This window comes from Theropithecus gelada, chromosome 9 (genome assembly GCF_003255815.1).
Source record: "Theropithecus gelada isolate Dixy chromosome 9, Tgel_1.0, whole genome shotgun sequence".
Lineage (NCBI taxonomy): Eukaryota > Metazoa > Chordata > Mammalia > Primates > Cercopithecidae > Theropithecus > Theropithecus gelada.
The window spans coordinates 118419785-118439653 of NC_037677.1; the positions used below are offsets into that span (position 1 = coordinate 118419785).

The following is a 19869-nucleotide window of genomic DNA, read 5'->3' on the forward strand; positions in this document are numbered from 1 at the left end:
TCTGATAATGGAACCATCTCCCCACTCAGTACTTAACCTCAAAGATTTAGAATTATAATCATCCCCAAATTTAGTTAATCACCAAGTCCTGTGAATTATTCCTTTGTAAGAAAGAAAAAAGGTAGGTGGGGGGAGGGAATATTTATTGATTTAAAGAGATTTAAAAGACACATCACAAATATAATGTATGAACCTTACTGAGTCCTAAGTCAAACAAATTGACTGTAAAAAAGATTATGAGACAATAAAGTAAACAGGAAATATGAATGCTGATCAGGTGATATTTGGAAACGCTGTTAATACTTTCTAGGTATATGATGAGATCGTGATTACATTTTCAAAATGCCCTTATCTTTTAGAAATACAGACTACAATATTGGCAGATTGATACTTTTGATTTGCTCCAAAATAATTCAAGAGAGGGTGGAGGTGGGAATGGAGTGAAGGAACAGATGAAACAAATGCATGAAAATTACTAAAGCTGGGTAATGGGTACACAGGGGTTCAATTATGCTTTTTTATTTAATTTGGCTTGTTTTAAAACCCCCATTAAGTCATATTTCTATGTGTGGACATATGTACATTTTCTGATTTACGCTGCTCTGTTCTGCAACTGTTGATGACTCCCAGGTGCCTAAGTACCTTAGCCCGGCCTTCAGGGTCCTGCACAGTCCTTCAGTTACCCTTCCCTCTACAAATACATCATCAGCACTTGCCCTTCTGAATCCTTTCTTTTACTGCTTCTTCTCCTTGAAATGTGCTTCTCCATCCTACCTACTCTTTTCTTGAGCTACTCCTTCCTTTCCTCTTTCACATCTTGTGTAGTAAAAAACCATGTCCTCCTAGGCCACTGACCAGACCACTGTATGCCCTGGTTTTAAGTAAAATGCCCCTAATCTTCCCCTAGCTCACAAGTTTTAAGTAGAAGATCCATGCATCTTCAGAGCTGAAAGCCTCACTCTAAGTAAAGCAGACGTGTTTAGTTACTGCAGTCGCGGTGGGTCTGCTCCTCTGCATTGGTCTTCACTCTGCAGTTTTTACAGTGGGCCACTCATATTTAGGAGACATCAAAGAGTTTCATTAACGAGAGTCATAAAACGTTTTTTAAAAGGGAAATTCTGAAATATACTTAAATCTCACAATAATGCGATGGATTACAAGAGCAGGAGAGGCTGTGGTTCTCATTACAGAAAGCTTAATTTCTGAGGCAGCAAAGAGATTTCCTTATTAACCCATTCGTCCTTCCTTCAAAGCTTCAAATCCAGTGCCCTGAGATAAAAATTTTATTAGAGATTCATTTTTCTATAATAAAAACACACATATGTGAAAATCAACTTTACCTTATATTTCATCTTGGGACACGAATGAATGTAGAAACCCATATAATAATAGCTGAGTTGAGAAGTTTTCTCATGAAGCTGCCTAGTAAAAGCAATTTCTCTGCCAAAAGAAAAAGAAGAAAGCTGAAGGCAGTTAATTCTGGTTCCGATGTTCAAATATCTATGTAATTTGATGGTAAACATTTGATAAAATCTGATATTAAGCTATCAAAAAATTACAAATATTTAAAGAAAAACTTTTAAAACATACACTATACAGTAATTTTTACTAAAGAAATAATAAACCCCTCTACATAATTTTAGGCAAATGCATCTAAGTTCAGGTTTTACACTTTATTGGACAAAGTACCTGATCTAAAATTCAAATAGCATAAAATTAAAGAGACCTACAGTGATCCGTTATTGTTCATCATGCCCTACGGCTCTCAAAGAATCTGGGCTTAACAGGTTAAAAACAGTAGAGCAAATTTTAGAAAACGCAAAAGCCAATAAATTTCAGGAAGAATAACTATTATTATGACCATTTACATGCAAACACTTTCAGCTGCATATGACACCTAACTCATTCCTTTATCTAGGTACAACTTTAATATTTATTTCCCCTAAAACTAGAGAGCAGGAAATACCATGTTATCTCACCACATTTTCTGTATTTGCTGGAATAAGCCAAGTAACTCGAACATAAGAAGTTGTCAGTCTCTCCACTGTAACACCTATGCATGAAGTGGTTTTCATGTGTATCCTGATAAATCTTGGCACAGAATTTCATTCTACTTGCCCAGCTAAACGACTGGTTTGTAAGTGCTTAGTAAAACTTCAGTATATTTCTAAAGTATGAGGAAAGTAGTTTTGTTTTTATGTTTGTTTCTTAAGGTATTCTTTTCTTTATTAGTAGCAACTGATGCTTGACATTCTAAAGAAATGTATTTGTAATGCAATATTCTGTGCATTTTTCTACTTCAAATTTAAATCCTTGAAGAATTATTACCTTAAGAATTCATTTTTAAATTAAAAGTATTTCTAAATCCAACCAGACTAAACATTATTAGCCTATAACAGAATAAATCCTATTTCCAGAATTAATCCACTCTCAAGGTTCAAACTGAGGAAAGAATGCACTGACACAAGCAAGTGTAAGACCACCAATTCCGAGAAGGCCCACCCAGTCATGGTACCAATCCACTTGGTCCTGCCCACCTTAGTTCATTTCATCACGTCTCCCCAGATTTGTTCAGGCCCCAAACCTTGGAGTCATCCTTAATCCTTTTCTTCTCATCCCCGTGTCCAATCCATCAGCAGGTCTTTTGGGCTTTCTCTCTAAAATATGTCTTGAATCTGACCACTTCTTACCACCTCCGCCTCAGATATTCTGGTTCAAGCAACATCATGGTGCCCCTGGATGACTGCAGCAGCCTCCCAGCTGGCTCCTGTTTCCACTCTTGCCCCTCCATAATCTCCACAGAACAGGTCAAGTAATCTTTTACAATATTAATCAGATCTCCCAATCTCCCACCCCAGCAGTGGGTTGGCACCACATATAAATAAAACCCAACCTCCCCACCCTGTCCTACAAGCGCCACTCCAGCTGAATCCTTCTCACCAACTCCACCTGCCTCTCTGCCCCTTGCATAAGGCTCTCTACATCCTTCCCTACACCCGAGCCCAAAAGACTTTTTTGTTTTTCCTGGCCACCTCGGGGCACTTAGATTTGCTACCCTTCACCTGAGCTTCTTCCTAGCCTCAGATTTTTACATGACTGGTTCCTTTTCTTCTTCCTTTGCCCCTGAAATGTCACCTGTTCTCTATGAGGAAAGACTAATCTATATAAAACAGGCTTCATGCCCACCACCGCTAATTTTATTTTTGTCACAGTGCTAGGGAGTATCTGAAATTAAGTTGTCTGTTTTATTATTTATGGTCTGTTTGAACAAACTAGAAACCTGTCTTATTCATGTCTATGAGTGTAATTACATTTTTAAAATGTATCTTTCTAAAAACACAAAAACAGATGCCATGCTCATGATCCCCAATTCAAACAATTCTTGTATCTACACGCTATGGATAAGCAGAGGCTGATTACAAAAATAAATTAAATAAATAAATAAATAAAAATCTACAGGCTACATTACATAAATCTATAAACATAAAACTATATTGATTGTTCGATTGCTTAAGAAACTTAAGAAATTGAGGGGAACAGATTTCACCAAAATACATTAAAATCAATAATGGGATTAGCAACTGATTACCTACTTTCTCCAATTTTGCTTCAAGAGGTCAGTCCCCCGGCTGCCTTCCCTTTTCTATAAACTCTGCAACTCATATTCTCGAGAGCACCAAAAGGAAGTGACAAGACTGCAGAGCAGCCGCAGCCATCCAGTCCTCAACTGGCAAACCTTTCATGACCTCAGGCTCCTCTCCTGCTCCCTCCCGGCTCTCCAGCTCTAGTATTTGCAGGGATATACTAGGCAGTCAATAGAACTCTTGCTAATTTTGCTGGGAATTAATTATTTACCATCTCAATATCTAAACCATCTCTCAGTTTATTGAGCCACGAAATATTTCAGAAATAGGCCAGAGCTTATTATGTAGAAATAAATCTCACCCTTAAAAATTCATCTGAGAAGCCTAGAAAAATCTATAACACATTGTAAAGTGATAATACAAAAATAAAACAAAACAAAAAACCAGCAATTATTTGAAAGTACTGACTGATTTGGGTATAAAGAAAATATATCTTTTCTGAAATAAAACCTCTGAAGTTATATAATAATTGTAAAATCTATAGTTATAAAACACGAATATTTTAAACTATCAATTTCAATTTCAGTGAGAGCACCAACAGCCATAAATATTTTTAAACTACTTTATACAAAAATGTGATTAAATACATAAGAATAAAAGACTGTTACAGAGATCCATTGTAAATATTATGTAATTGTGGATTTGTTAAAAATTGGCATTAAGAAAAAAGTCAAGTTGAAAATGCTAAGATGAAGAACTTTATATTGTGGGCCACTGAAACAGACACAAAAAAATCACTTATGGACCAGATTTTTAAAAACATTAAATTGCTGATTTAATGAAAAATTTCAACTCTTTTATAATTCATAAAGAAGTACATACACAAAAAATAATCTGGCAGTACATTTTACTATGACGTGAAAAATGTGACCATCAGACATGAAGACTGAGAGATGAGAAAAGTATGACACTACAGTAAAAAGTGAGAAAGAGAGAGACTCAAGCTCCCAGATAAACAAAAGAAAAATAGTTCCCAACCCTCCTTCCCTCCTCCACCACATATACACATAGACAAACAGAAATAAATAGAGAAAACTGGAGGAAGACTCCAGTCTTCTCACCATTAAAAATGTTTTGTGCTGTATATACATGTTTGCAGCCATGGACACAAAAGGGAAATTATCTTTTGATGAGGGTCATAAATTCAACCAGTCAGCCAGGGATTCCCCAGGCCTGTTCTGTATACATGTATATTTCTTCCAGTAGACTCATATTACTTTGATTCATTTACACCATATTAACTTAACTTTTAATTAACAGTAAAAAAATATAAAGCTGAATGCAGTAGTACAAGCCTGTAATTCCAGGTACCTGAAAGGCTGAGGAAGGAGGATCATTTGAGCCCAGGAGTTCAAGAGCAACCCAGGCAACAAAGCAAGACCCCATCTCATTTGAAAAGGAAAAAAGAAGTAGAAAATAGTGATGACAAGAATGTAAGTCATATAACATTTAAGGAATATAAGTAGTTCCGACAGGGGGGCTTAAATAAATGTATAAACAACAAAAGCTACCCACAAATACAATGACTTCTTAACTAGATGGATACCTTAAAAAGCTAGAGAATTACCATCAGACACCGGCATCAGTTCTAAAGGTAGTATCTTCCAAATACAATACAAAACTACCAGAGATTATAGATACTAGTTATACATAATATTTACTTATATATTACATAATTATATACTTATAGTTATATAATATGTATATTTCCTATAAATACAACTAAATGACATTTATTTTAAAATTCAATGTGATTTTAAATGTTGTTCTTAAATGAAAATTACAAATTAAATATAACTATATATTATATAGTAGTAGTATGTATTACATAGTAGTATGTATTCTATATAAGAGACTAGCAACAAATCATTATAATACATTGTCAAATAGGACTTCTACTGTTACATAATTAAATATAATCAAATGAGTAATTATTTGAAGTTCTATATAACCCACTACAATAATGGCAAAAACCAATCTTACCGTAGTGCAGAGTAGACACCCAAAGACAAAAACGAATAATCAGGATCGTAGTACAAATACACAGATGACACACAGTTTGGGAGGATGTCAATCACCCCCACAGCAATGATCTTTCCATCAAGCCAGTACTGCTGGTGAAAGGAGCCATAGCCACAATCTGGCCCATTAGGGGGAGTCTCTGCCTAAGAAAAAGCAGAGGCATAAACGCAAACAGTTTGCCATTTTTAAAATATCAAAATAATCTTATAATTAATATATAATATACTTTCATTTTCCTCAGGTTAATAAGTCGTAAACTTTCCTCTGTTTCCTTCATCATCCCTGGTCACACCCTATATTAAGATGCAAAACTTTTATCATAGAAATACTGAGGAAATACAAAATTCAAAAAGAGAAATCAATTTATGTTTTCTTCAATTTACTTGTTTTAATACTTGACAGTAGGAAATAAACTACGTTCTTCCATTTCTATACTACTCAACCATAAAAAGGAACAAAATAATGGCATTCGCAGCAACCTGGATAGAGTTGAGGACCATTATTCTAAGTGAAGTAACCCAGGAATGGACCACCAAACATTGTATGTTCTCACTTACAAGAGGGAGCTAACTTATGAGGACACAAAAATGTAAGAACGACACAATGGACTTTGGGGACTTAGAGGGAAGGGCAGGAGGGGGGTGAGGGACAAAACACTACATATTGGGTACAGGGTATACTGCTTGGGTGATGGGTGCACTCAAGTCTCAGAAATCACCACTAAAGAACTTATCCAAACACCACCTGTTCCCCAGAAACCTACTGAAATAAAATAAATAAAATAAAAACATAAAAACTATGTTCTTCTATTTCATACAAAAGTTAGGAAAGAAATGCATGAGAAAAATATGAGGAACATAAAAGAAAAGGGTAGGGTGAGATACTGCCAGTCAAGCCTGTTCTGTGAGTGCTCCAGCTCTGAGAAGGTACACAATTCCATTATATCTTCTAGGTGAGAGCTCTTGGGTAAGTAAAAGGGACTATGATACTTCTCCTTATTAGTCAAAGGAAAAAAAAAGTTATTCTTCATTGTTATCTTAATTCAACTATAACTTCACAGGAAAAATCTAGAGATTTCAGAGTATAACCATCTTCCTGTAAATATAGCTAGTTAAATGACATGTCTCATTTTAAAATTCAACATTTTAAATATAACTGGTCTTAAATGAAAACCATGTAAAGAACAGTATCAAGTAGCATAAAACAGGCTTTCCTGGAGACTGAGTGGATGTTAGACATTACTAATTCAAGTGAACAAATACACTACTACTTGTGCATCATTTTCACACAGCTAAAATCAGAGAATGTATAGGAATAAAAGCTAGAAGAGAATAAAGAAAAATGAGAACAGGTTGAATAACACCAAAACCAAGCAAAAAAATCAAGAAAATAAATCTACAAATCAATCTCCCATGAACACAGATGCAAAAATCCCCAACAAAATATTAGCAAATCAAATGCAACAATACATAGAAAGAATTATACCATGAACAAAAGAGAAATTTATTCGAGGTATGCAAGGCTGGCTTGACGTTAGAAAAGCAGTTTTTTAAAAAGCAATTAATGAACAATTAATGTAATTCATCACATCAATAGGCCAAAAGAAGAAATATCATATGATCATATCAATTGATGCAACAAACATTACTGGCAAAACCCAACACCTGTTCATGACTAAGCACTCTTAACAAACTAGGAACAGAAGAAAGTGTTTTCAATTGGTTAAATAATATATATCCCAAAACCCACAGCTAACAGCAAACTTACTAGTAAGAAAGAAAAAGGTAAGGATATCCTCTCTCATCACTCCTAGTTGACATCATATTGGAAAGCTTAGCTTGTGCAATAAGAAAAGGAAATAAAAGGTGTATAGACTGGGAAGGAGGAAAAGCCTATCTTTCTTTATAGATAATGTGACTGAGGTAGGTTAAAATAAACAAACAAAGATCAGTAACAATAAAAAACCGAAATAAGCAATTATAGCAAGATCCCAGAATACAAGGGTAATATACAAAAAGCAATTGCTTTTCTATATACCAACAATGACTGGAATCTGAAATTAAGAATACAGTACCATTTACAATACAACAAAAAATGAACCGCTTAGTTATAAATCAAACAAAATATATACAGAAAACTACAAAACTCTGACAAAAGAAATCAAAGATCTAAAAAACCAGAAAAACATTATGTGTGCATGGATTAGAAGACAATATTGTCATGACCTCAGTTTTTCCTAAGTTGATATATACATTTAATGCAATCACAATCAAAATCTCAGCAAGCTATTTTGCAGCTATCAAAAAAAAGAACATAAGTATAATCTCAATAAGCACATTATTAAATAACCAATGCACTCTGTTAATCCTAAATATAAATCAGTCTTACTTATTGTACCAGCTTGAAATACTTGTTCAACCTGCAGTTTACTTTCTCAGTTTCTGATTCTCACCATGTTTCTCACCCCCGGACCTCCCATCTGAAAACCTGTTTCAGTTACTTCACAGGTTTGTTCTCCTCTGAGTCCAGTCATAACCAATTTGTCCTATCACAGACATTACTCCCATCTCTCAATTCCGGTGGAAGCTGGGGTCTTCCCCAACTGCAGGGCACTTCCTGTAAGATATGGGCTGCCTCATAATTACTTAGGAAACAACAAGCTATATACCTATCTACTCCGCCTCCCATCACTTCACAGACGATCCAAGGAAGGCAGGTCAGAGGCCATTTTCCTAAAAGTATAACTGGTCGACTCAGCACTCTTGGTTAATAATTATCTGCGCTTCTCAATTTCACTAGTAAGCCAATCAGTACAATTGTTTTCAACAGGTACATGGCAGCTGTGGAGAATGAGTTGGAGGTGAGCCTGAGATACTGATTCTCTTTGTGTTCCTTGCAGCTGGAGCAGCCAGAACCCCCAGATCACTCACACCTAGCTAAGAAATTCAGGAAAAATAAAAATAAAAATCAGTGCCAACCCTCCAATACCATAAACTGATTTAACAAACATGTCTGATGTTCGCCTATGAACACACACACCCATCTAGTCATCTTGCAGCTAGGAGTTTACCCTTACTGAAGAATCAATACAAAGATTTATCTATAAGAGTGGTCAGGTAGTATTGTTCGTTATAGAGAAAAACTGGAAACTCACTACCAAATAATGAATTGGTGAATTACCTCCACCTATCCATACTGTTGCATTGAGTATTCCATCAGCAATTAACAACATAAGCATTTCATTACATGTCCTAACACAAAGAGGCTAAAAAACACCAAGAATGAACCTGTTTTTAAAAAAGAATCAACACTAAACAATACATACATACAAATTATTTAGCCCACCGGAGGGGTATCCTCCAGCTCTCTATACTCTCCTCTACCACCCCACCCCAACTAGGTCCCAAAGAGCTACGTCTTACAACAGTCCCTTAATGTAGTTTTCCAGGAGGCTCAGTCATCCATTCCTAGAGAAGCCTCCTTAACTCACTTACCATTCTCTATTTACTGCCTTGAGAATTCTACTTCGATATATGGGATTGCTGTATTTCCTCAAACCTTAGTTAAAAAGGTAATCATGTCTTGGTATCATGAAATAATTTTGACCTTGTGGACCCTCTGAAAGGGCCTCAGGCATTACCAGGCCACACTCTTGAGAATCACTGATATCCATCCATTTTGGAAATACAGGTAGAAGAAGAGCCTGCCAACTGTAAGTGGCAAATAGAAAGTGATCAGGTTATAGAATTCAAGGTCAAAAGATCTGGATTTGAGCCCTAACTCCACTGTATACTTTTCTGGCTATTTGAACTAACTAAGACAGTAATTTAACTTCTTTTAAGAGTTTCAGTGTCTAGGTAAGGGTATGGTGGCTCACAGCTGTAATCTCAGCACTTTGGGAGGCTGAGGTGGGCAGATCATTTGAGTCCAGGAGTTTGAGACCAGCCTGGCAACACGATGAAACCCCGTCTCTACTAAAGATACAAAATAGTAGCCGGGTGTGGTGGCACATGCCTGTACTCCCAGCTACTCTGGATGCTGAGGTGGGAAGATTGCTTGAGCCTAGGAGGCAGAGGATGCAGTGAGGCGAGACTGTGCCACTGCACTCCAGCCTAGGCAACAGAGCAAAACCCTGTTTCAGAAAATTAAAAAATAAAAAAATAAAAGTTTCAATGTCTTTTTTTTTTTTTTGAGAAGGAGTCTCGCTCTGTCGCGTGAGCCACCACGCCTGGCCTCAATGTCTGCATTGTTAAAACAAGAATCATACTACTGGTCAGTCTCAACTGTCATTAGCTGTGAGAAACAACAATATACAAATAAAAGCACTTTGCAGACTATAAAAAGTTTAGGTCCGTGTTTTCTTTTTTGTTTTTCTGGTTTTTTTTTTTTTGAGACAGAGTCTCACTCTGTCGCCCAGGCTGGAGTGTAGTGGCATGATCTCAGCTCACCGCAAGCTCCACCTCCCGGGTTCACGCCATTCTCCTGCCTCAGCCTCCCAAGTACCTGGGACTACAGCCGCCCACCACCACGCCCGGCTAATTTTTTGTATTTTTAGTAGATACGGGTTTCACCATGTTAGCCAGGATGGTCTCAATCTCCTGACCTCACGATCCGCCCACCTCGGCCTCCCAAAGTGCTGGGATTACAGGCGTGAGCCACCGCGCCTGGCCAGGTCAGTTTTTATTTTTGGTTTTCAGGGGTCTGAATAGTACATCCTAAGATCGTATCTACAAAATTACATCAGTAGCTAACTTAATAGCAAAGTTACTTAAACAGCAGTTATCTTTAATTTCCTCATACATAAATCTGTCATGTGATTAGCAATATTTAGTTTATCTTTACCAGTCTGCAGTTTTGCATATTTCAGATATGTGGAAGAATTAATGTAATTTTTCAGAAGTTCCTCAATTTCAAGGATTTAGCTGATAACAAGAAAAAAAATAATAAAGCTCACTTCTACCTATACAAAAGAAAAACCACCTTACATGTTGGGGAGAAAAGGAATGACTTCCGTGATTAATGACCTACGTGGTATAATACCAAAGGCACTGTGTAGAAATGACATCAATATTAATAGGCTAATTCTGGCTGCCAGCCAAACTGCTCCCAAAATGGGTGCATATTTACTCTGATAAAGTGTACCTGTCTCTTTACCCACCTGCTTCCCTGTACCTCAGTTATGCCCAAAACACTGTAAAGGCTCAAAAAAACAGGAGACTGGAGAGTCATATGCTAGGCATCAGGCCAGTATTTGAGGGGATTTACTAGGAAGTTCAAAGACTGAAAGTCTTCAGGGACTTTAAGAGAGCAGAACCTGCCGGGCGTGGTGGCTCACACCTGTAATCCCAGAACTTTGGGAGGCCAAGGCGGGCAGATCACGAGGTCAGGAGATCGAGACCATCCTGACTAACACGGTGAAACCCGTCTCTACTAAAAATACAAAAAATTAGCCGGGTGTGATGGCGCGCGCCTGTAGTCCCAGGTACTCGGGAGGCTGAGGCAGGAGAATGGCGTGAACCTGGAAGGCGGAGGTTGCAGTGAGCTCAGATCGCACTACTGCACTCCAGCCTGAGAGACACGGCGAGACTCTGTCTCAAAAAAATAAATAAATAATAGAAATACAAAGATGTGCTAAGCCACTGTGGCTTCAAAGTCTATGATTTAAAACACCAAAACTAAATAAAATTTTGAAATAACAGTCTACAGTTAAGAAATGAAAAAAAATAATAAAATTAATTTGGAAAATACAACTGGTAATGCTGTTAAAGTATCACATAGTTTTATATATGTGACTTAAAAATCAAGTGTAACAGATTCCTAATTTTCTGGCTGACCATTAAACACTAAAGACAGGGGGAAATAAATTTAATATTGTCAATAAAGCAATTATGAGTAATTTTTAAATTCTTTTCTCTATTTTCCGAATTTTTAGATAAACATGCATTAATGTTATAATCAAAAGAGTTTTAAAACACTAAACTGAAGAATTACTAGCTCAGGTCAGGCATCCCAAACCCAAAAATCCAAGATCCAAAATGCTCCATAATCAGAAACTTTTTGAGCACTGACATAATGTTCAAAGGAAATGCTCACTGGAGCATTTCAGAATTTAGATTTTCAGGCTTGGGATGCTCAACCAGTAAGTATAATGAAAATATTCCAAAATCTGAAAAAATCCAAAATCTGAAACACTTTGCTTCCAGGCATTTCAGATATGGAATACTTAATGTGTAATTATTAAACAGAACAGATAAGGAATACTCAACTTATTGTTAAAAAATAGGTGGTAGAAAGATTATCTGAAAAGAGTAATTACTGGGTGCCTTAGTCTATCCAGGCTGCTATAACAAGATACCTTACACTGGGCAGTTTATAAACAATAGAAATATATTGTGCACAGTTCTCGAGGCTGGGAAGTGCAAGTTCAAGGCACCAACAGATTCGATCTCTGGTGAGGGTTTGTTACTCATAAATGGTGCCTTCTGTCTCCCCACGTGATGGTAGGGGAAGGTAGCTCCCTTCAACCACTTTTATAAGGGCACATAATCCCATTATTTACGGCAGAGCACATATAACGTAATCACTCTCCAAAAGGCCTCACCTCTTAGAATACTATGACACCAAGCATTAGGTTATAACATACGCATTTTGGGGGAATACCGACATTCAGACTATAGCACTGGGTATTCTTTCAGTGAAGCTCTAGGCTTGATTTTCTATTGACTGGGTTATTTTACAACTCTGCAGGTGCAGAGGTTAACTTGTAGATTTCTGTGTGTAGGGCAGGGGTGGGGGGCGGCGGGAACAAATAAGCCCAACGGTTATGGTTTACCACCATGAAAGACAATAACCAGTTGTTTTTATCTAATCTAGCAATCTCATCTCAATCTCCTATTAAATCACATGCATATATCTTAGTATCTGTACATACTCTTAAATGCTCTTTGTACCAGTTTTAATGCCTTACTGGTTTTGCACTAATTGAGTCAATATGTGGCGTGTGTTCATCCTCTCTATTTGCATGAAGGTCACAATTTTACCTTTTTAAAAATTATAGTCAGCAGTTCTGGAGGTCATCCACCGAGAAGCTCAAGTAGACGTGATGGAGCTAAGTAAATGAGAAACACACCCCTAACACAACTTTTCTTTGGCTCCCAAAGAGATGCCCATGCAGCCATAAAGCTCTAACTTTGATGTTTCTCCATGTATTTTTCTCCTTCTCCACTAAGTTTGTGCCTTTGTGTTTCTGGTTCACTCATGACCAATACATTATCCCCAATGATGGTAGTAATGAGAAAGGAAAAAAAAAAACGGTCAGACAGTTAGGATACATCTTTGGTAAAACTCCTTCAAACACAGAAACACCCTGAAAAATCAAGCTGCAGGCACAAATAGAGCAACCTGGGGATAACTCAGGCTGCAGCTGCACAGGTAAGAAAGCAAGGCCCAACGTAGAAGCCTTTGTTCTTGATGTAATCCATGGGCTCCCAGGAAAAAGTTTCCTCCCCTTTTCAGGAACGTACACGGTGGGTTCCATGGGAACTTGCACGGGGAGGGGTGGACCTTACCCAAAACATACCCACAGTTGCACAACCAAGAGAAGCGATACTTTGTGCTTTCCTAAAGACATGCCCACAGCTGCACAGATTAAGGGGAGTTACACAGACAGCTTCACAGGTAAGGGAAGTTACACAAACAGCTACAGAGATGAGGGGTGATTCTTATAAAAGCTTTCATATTCAACTGTAAAAATGGCAACCCTCTCCCAGACCCCTCTCTGCTGTGGACAGCTTTTTTCTTTCACTTATTAAACTTTCACTCCTATCTCACTCTGTGTCCATGCTCCTTAATTTTCTTGGTCATGAGACAAAGAACTCCAGGTACTACCTCAGATGACAAGACTTAAACGTGGTACACTGGCAAGACTGCAACAGTAATAGGTGGATTTCATTTATGGTCTCTGTTGGATGGATGACAGAAACCTATTCTCTGTTGGATGACAGATGACGGAGAATCTGGTTTGTTAGTCCTTTTGTCTGTCTATTTGTATATTTGTGAGTTAATTAATTAAGGAGAACAGCTCCTGTGAGATTTGAAACGATTAGTTTCTGTGTTTACTTGTGATCTATGGCTAAAGTTGTAGAACTGAAGCGAAAAGCCTTCTACATGTTTGTGCATCTATAATTTGAAAAAGCCATTATTTCTCATTGTGTGTGAAGTATTTTCCTACCTCCAGAGGGTATTAATAAATTACATGTTACAGTTCTTAAACAGAAGAGCTCTGTAAAATTGATTTACAGAGATAAGAAAGCATGTATATAAATTATTCTCCAAATTCACAGAAACTAAGGAAACTCTTAACAGAAACTGCTAGTTCAGAAACATTTTTAAGAATCCAAGTATAGGTCAGGCGTAGTAGCTCACACCCATAATCCCAGCACTTTGAGAGGCTGAGGTAGGCGGATCACCTAAGGTTGGGAGTTCGAGACCAGCCTGGCCAATATGGTGAAACCCTGGTCTCTACTGAAAATACAAAAATTAGCCAGGCGTGGTGGTGGACGCCTGTAATACCAGCTACTTGGGAGGCTGAGGCAGGAGAATCGCTTGAACCCAGGAGGCGGAGACTGCAGTGAGCTGAGATCACACCATTGCACTCCAACCTGGGCAACATGAGTAAAACTACATCTCAAATTTAAAAAAAAGAAAAAGAATCCAAGTATACATAACTAAGGTAAATCTTTGGATAAATAAAGCTAGCTTAAAATGTTTGGTCTGAGGGGAAAAATAGTTATCTCTTTTCTCAGAATTATTAGTATTAAGTATAATACATGAGTGGATTTTAAAAATAATACAGGCATACCTGGCCGGGCGCAGTGGCTTATGCCTGTAATTCCAGCACTTTGGGAGGCCAAGGGAAGCAGATCACTTGAGGGCAAGAGTTGGAGAACAGCCTGGCCAACATGAAGAAACCCCATCTCTACTAAAAATACAAAAATTAGCCGAGTGTGGTGGTGGGTGCCTGTAATACCAGCTACTCAGGAGGCTGAGGCAGGAGAATCGCTTTTACCCAGGAGGAGGAGGCTGCAGTGAGCCGAGATCACGCTACAGCACTCCAGCCTGGGTGACAGAGCCAGACTCTGTCTCAAAAAGATAATAGTAATAATACAGACATACGTTGCAGGTACTGTGGGTTTTGTTCCAGACCACTGCAATAAAGTAAATATCACAATAAGGCAAATCACATAAATTTTTTGGTTTTCCAATGAACACTGTTTACACTATGCTGTAGTCTATTATGTGTGCAATAGCACATCTAAATATAATATATATATGTTGATTTAAAAATATTTCAGTGCCAAAAAATGGTGTTGGAAAAATGACACCAACAGACTTGTTCAACATAGGATTGCCACAAACCTTCTATTTGTAAAAAACGGCGTATCTGAGAAATGCAATGAAGCGTAACAAAATGAAGGATGCCTATATAGGGGTTGGTTTCTAATGAGAATAGTTCAACTGAACTTCCAAAACTACTCATTGGTTTACTAATCAAAAAAGCTAACATCATACCTCTGTAATGCTGAAGATTTTGAAAAATGTAAGTTTGTGTTCAACTAAATAATTATAATACTGATAAACATTGTTTAAACATTTTTTATTTATAGTAAAATATCCATAAAATTTATTTGAACCACTTTTTTATTTTCATTGTTTACTTCACTTTGGGGTTTTTTAAATTTCAACTTTTATTTTAGATTCAGAGTACAGAGGCAGGTTTGTTACACAGGTATATTGCATGACACTAAGGTTTGGGATACAAATGGTCCCAACACCCAGGTAGTAAGCATAGTACCCAACAGTTAGTTTTTCAACCCTTGCCCCACTTCCCTTCTTTATATCACAGCCTCCAGCATCTACTGTTCCCATCCTTAAGTCCATGTGTACCCAAGGTTTAGCTCCCACTTAAAAGCAAGAACATGTGGATTTCTGATTCTGTGTTGGTATGCTTAGGATAATGGTCTCTGGCTGCATCCATGTTGCTGCAAGGGACATCATTTTGTTCTTTGTTATGGCTGCATAGTATTCCATAGTGTAAATGTACTATACTTTCTTTATCCACTCCACCTTTGATGGGCTAGTTCAGCCACTGTGGAAAGCAGTGTAGAGATTTCTCAAAGAACTAAAACTAGTATTTGACCCAGCAATCCCATTATTGGGCATATACCAAAAGGAAAATAAATCGTTCTGCCAAAAAGACACAGGCACTCATACATTCATCATAGCTCTATTCACAACGGCAAAGAAACAGAATCAACCTAGGTACCCATTTTAACAATTTGTAAGTGTACAGTTTAGTGTCATCAAGTACATTCACATTATCATGTAACTATCCATGCAATCCATCATTTTTTTGATCATCCCAGACAGAAACTATGTACCCATCAAATACTTAACTCTCCATTCTCTCCTCTCCGTAGCCCCTGGCAACTATCATTCCACTTTCTATCTCTAGCCACTTGACTACTCTATGTACCTCATGTAAGTAGATCATATAATATTTGTCCTTTTGTTACTGGCTTATTGCACTTAGCATAATGTTGTCAAGGTTCATCCAGCATGTGTGATTGAGAATTTCCCTCTTTTTTTAAGGCTGAATAATATTCCATCATCTCTATATACCATTTTGCTTATCCATTCATCCACTGATGAATACTTGGGTCGCTTCTACCTTTGGCTACTGTGGATGATGCTGCTCTGAACACTGCTATATTGTTCAAGTCCCTATTTTTTTGTGTGTGTATATATGCACAAGTGGAATTGCTGGATGACGTGGTAATTCTACTTTTAATATTTTGAGGAATTGTTATACATTTTTCCACTGCAGCTGTACCATTTCATGTTCCCACCAGCAATGCACAAGAGCTCCAATTTCTCTATAACCATGCCAACACTTACCATTTTCCATTTTTTTGATGATAGTCCACCTAATAGGTATGAAGTAATATCTCATTTTGGTTTTGCTTTGTGTTTCCCCTCGTGATGCTGAACAAATGACAAACATTTTTATATATTTTGGTTTGGGTTGTCTTACCATAATTTTGAAGATCCTTAGGTAATTTTAAAATGTAAATTAATGTAAATCAACAACTTAAATAATCTTTGGCTACCTGAATAGTTTCTAAGTAGGAACAAACACTAAAATAATGACCATAATTAGAAGTTTACCTACTTTTCCTTTATATACTACAGAATAGCTACATCTTTGGGGTCTGTCAATAAACATGCTCATCGTTGTCACTTTAAAATGTACATAAGAATGTATAAAAGGGATATGTAAGGGCCTGGTGTGGTGGCTCATGCCTGTAATCCCAGCACTTTGGGAGGCCAAGGCGGGCAGATCACCTGAGGTTGGGAGTTCGAGACCAGTCTGACCAACATGGACAAACTCCGTCTCTACTAAAATTACAAAATTAGTCAGGCGTGGTGGTGCATGCCTGTAATCCCAGCTACTCGGGAGGCTGAGGCTGGAGAATAGCTTGAACCTGGGAGGTGGGGGATGCAGTGAGCTGAGATCGCGCCATTGCACTGGGCAACAAGAGCAAAACTCCATCTCCAAAAAAAAAGAAAGAAAGAAAGGGTATGTAAGAAAGTTGTGAAATTTGTGACATTTACAAACTTTCTCAGTCTGTTATAATGCTCATATAAAAGTTACTTCTCAATGAGCTACCTCCCAGTTCTCCCTATGAAAGAAAATTTATTATTTTCTTAAGAGATGTAATTAATATGGATGGTTCAGGCCATATTAAGGGCAAAAATAAGAGACATACATTTGTGTAAGCAGAGTAATGGTGTAAGACTTGATTTTTAGGCCAGGCGTGGTGGCTCATGCCTGTAATCACAACACTATGGGAGGCCAAGGTGGGTGGATCACTTGAGGTCGGGAGTTCAAGACCAACCTGGCCCATATGGTGAAACCCTGTCTCTACTAAAAATACAAAAATTAGCAGGGCATGGTGGCAGGTGCCTGTAATCCCAGCTATTCGGAAGGCTGAGGCAGGAGAATCGCATGAACCTGGGAGGCGGAGGTTGCAGCGAGCAAGATCGTGCCACTGCACTCCAGCCTGGGTGGGCGACAGAGTGAGACTCCATCTCAGAAAATAAAAAATAATTTTTTAAAAAAAGACTTGCTTTTTAAGGAAAATGTGAGTAGGATTATTCCAAAGTGGCAGCTTATTACAGAACAAAACAGCATAGTGGAGACAAAACTTGAGAAAGTATAGTAGGTTGGGGAAGTGAATTTTATGGGCTTTGGTCATAATATCTAAGAGTAAGAAAACGGTATAATACATGTTGACATGTTGGCTAAGTTCACTTAGTTTTGAGGGACCTCTTTATCTGGAATACTCTTACTCTGTAAGTGAGAAAAGGAAGGGTCAGGGTGACTAAGGGGCTTGCCCAAGGCCACAAAGCCAATTTAGGGGAATGCTAGGAAAGACCAAAGCCTGAAATTCCCACCTCTCAGTTCAGTGTCTGCCTCGCTGGACACTGCTTCTGCAGTCCACCATGCCAACACACAATCACAGTGTATCAACGTGCTCTAGTCAACATAAGAGGTAAGAGATTTTAGCCACTTACTAAACCAAAGAATGAACAAAGAAATGTATTTCTCAATGACGTCGTTCTTTGAATTTAAATGTCTCCATGAAAGCAAAAAGGTTTACCCTGACATTCACAACTTAATACTAGAAGCAATGAAATAAAAATTTTAAAGAAACTTTGCCAAGCTTATGTAATTGAGAAAGGAAGTACAGTAAATGTTTTTAATAAGTTGGACAGAAATAAGAAATTTACTTCTGCATTTTTACTGCAGAACAAATAGATAAATATCAGGATGCTGTTATTTATTTTCTTTACTTTGACATTTCGTTTTATTTTAAATCCTAATTATCCAACAAAAAGACTTGTAGTGAGGCACTGTCAAAAAGGCTAAGTAACAGAATCCCAAACTTCTCAATTCTACAAGTCAATGTCTATTAAGCACTCTAGTAAGCACCTGAGAACCCAGAGTAACTGTCCTTATGTGAGCCCTTACTTAACGTCAGTTCAATTTGAGACTCCTGCTTTTACAATATTTCTTATGAGGGAAAAATACATCCCAGAGTGACAACCCCGACTGAGAACTCAATGACTGCCAACATCAAACAAGACTGACGTCCCCATGGAAACTAATCCACCCCAGAATTTACTATTCAAACATTTTCTGAAGCATTCATGCACATCTAATGGGCAATGAAAATTGTCAAGGCAGATGACCCTAATTTTCAACACAACTGAAAGGTGCTTGCAGCAACACCACTACTTGCTAAAGGAAGACTGACCCAGCCAAAAGATGTCTTGAATGCCTTGGATTTTAAGATGCCTATACTAATCCAAGCCCCAAGCAGGAAAATCTTCAGCCAGGAAACTCCTGGCATTTTTTAATTTAATGTTTAGTTTTCTACTCTAAGTGTACTTTCTTTTATTCTCAGAATCAACTTTGGTACATTTATCATATGGGATTGGTTTCTAGGAAAAGACTTCCAGTTGATATCATGAGATATATGGCTGCAACTTACACTGACTCAATTATAAGGTCACATCCAAAAACTAACTGAAGTACCGTAAGCCCTCATGACTAGAGTAACAACAATGTACTCTTATTTTCTGTTTTTGCCCAATGGATCAAGCCACAGCCTAGCTTTCCCCTTCTGATTCAATTCAGTACCAAGAGCAGAGTGCCAATTATTCTCTGAAGATGTCTAGCCCCCCAAGTAGTTACCTCTTTGTTCCCTGCACCTGGCTCTTTAAACACAGCTGAGCCTCCCAGGCCTTAGACCAGAAAGCAGGTAAAAGCTTCCCCCAATTCACCAGCTCAGTCCTCTTCCTAGCCTTATCTCCACTACTCTTGAATTTGGGCCAGCTCTCTAGATATTTTATTTTCGGTGTTCTCCTCATTCAGTAAAATTAACTCCCTTCCTCAGCTTAACAACTCAACCTTTCGTCCACCTCGTCCCTTTATTGCTGCCTCTGCAAGCTACGTACAGGACCCAGTTTTGAGTAACAGCCATTCCTTCTGAATTCTAGCCATTGGAGAGACCTTGATATCTACAGCTACTCCAAGCAATGATACTTCATACACTGACAGACTCAAGAGATGGTTAGG

At 37.8% G+C, this 19869-nt stretch overlaps 1 protein-coding gene across 5 annotated transcripts in view; it reads right to left on the reverse strand.

The window, feature by feature from the left end:
* The window catches only part of ATE1 (arginyltransferase 1), a 183678-nt gene that overhangs the window by 95007 nt on the left and 68802 nt on the right, over positions 1–19869 (reverse strand). For all 5 annotated transcript variants that reach the window (XM_025396388.1, XM_025396385.1, XM_025396387.1 and 2 more), the window contains 2 exons: positions 5628–5809; positions 1341–1440 (listed from right to left, as the gene is read on the reverse strand). In XM_025396388.1, the coding sequence (XP_025252173.1) occupies positions 1341–1440; positions 5628–5809 (282 nt within the window). The remainder of the gene's footprint in view (positions 1–1340; positions 1441–5627; positions 5810–19869) is intronic.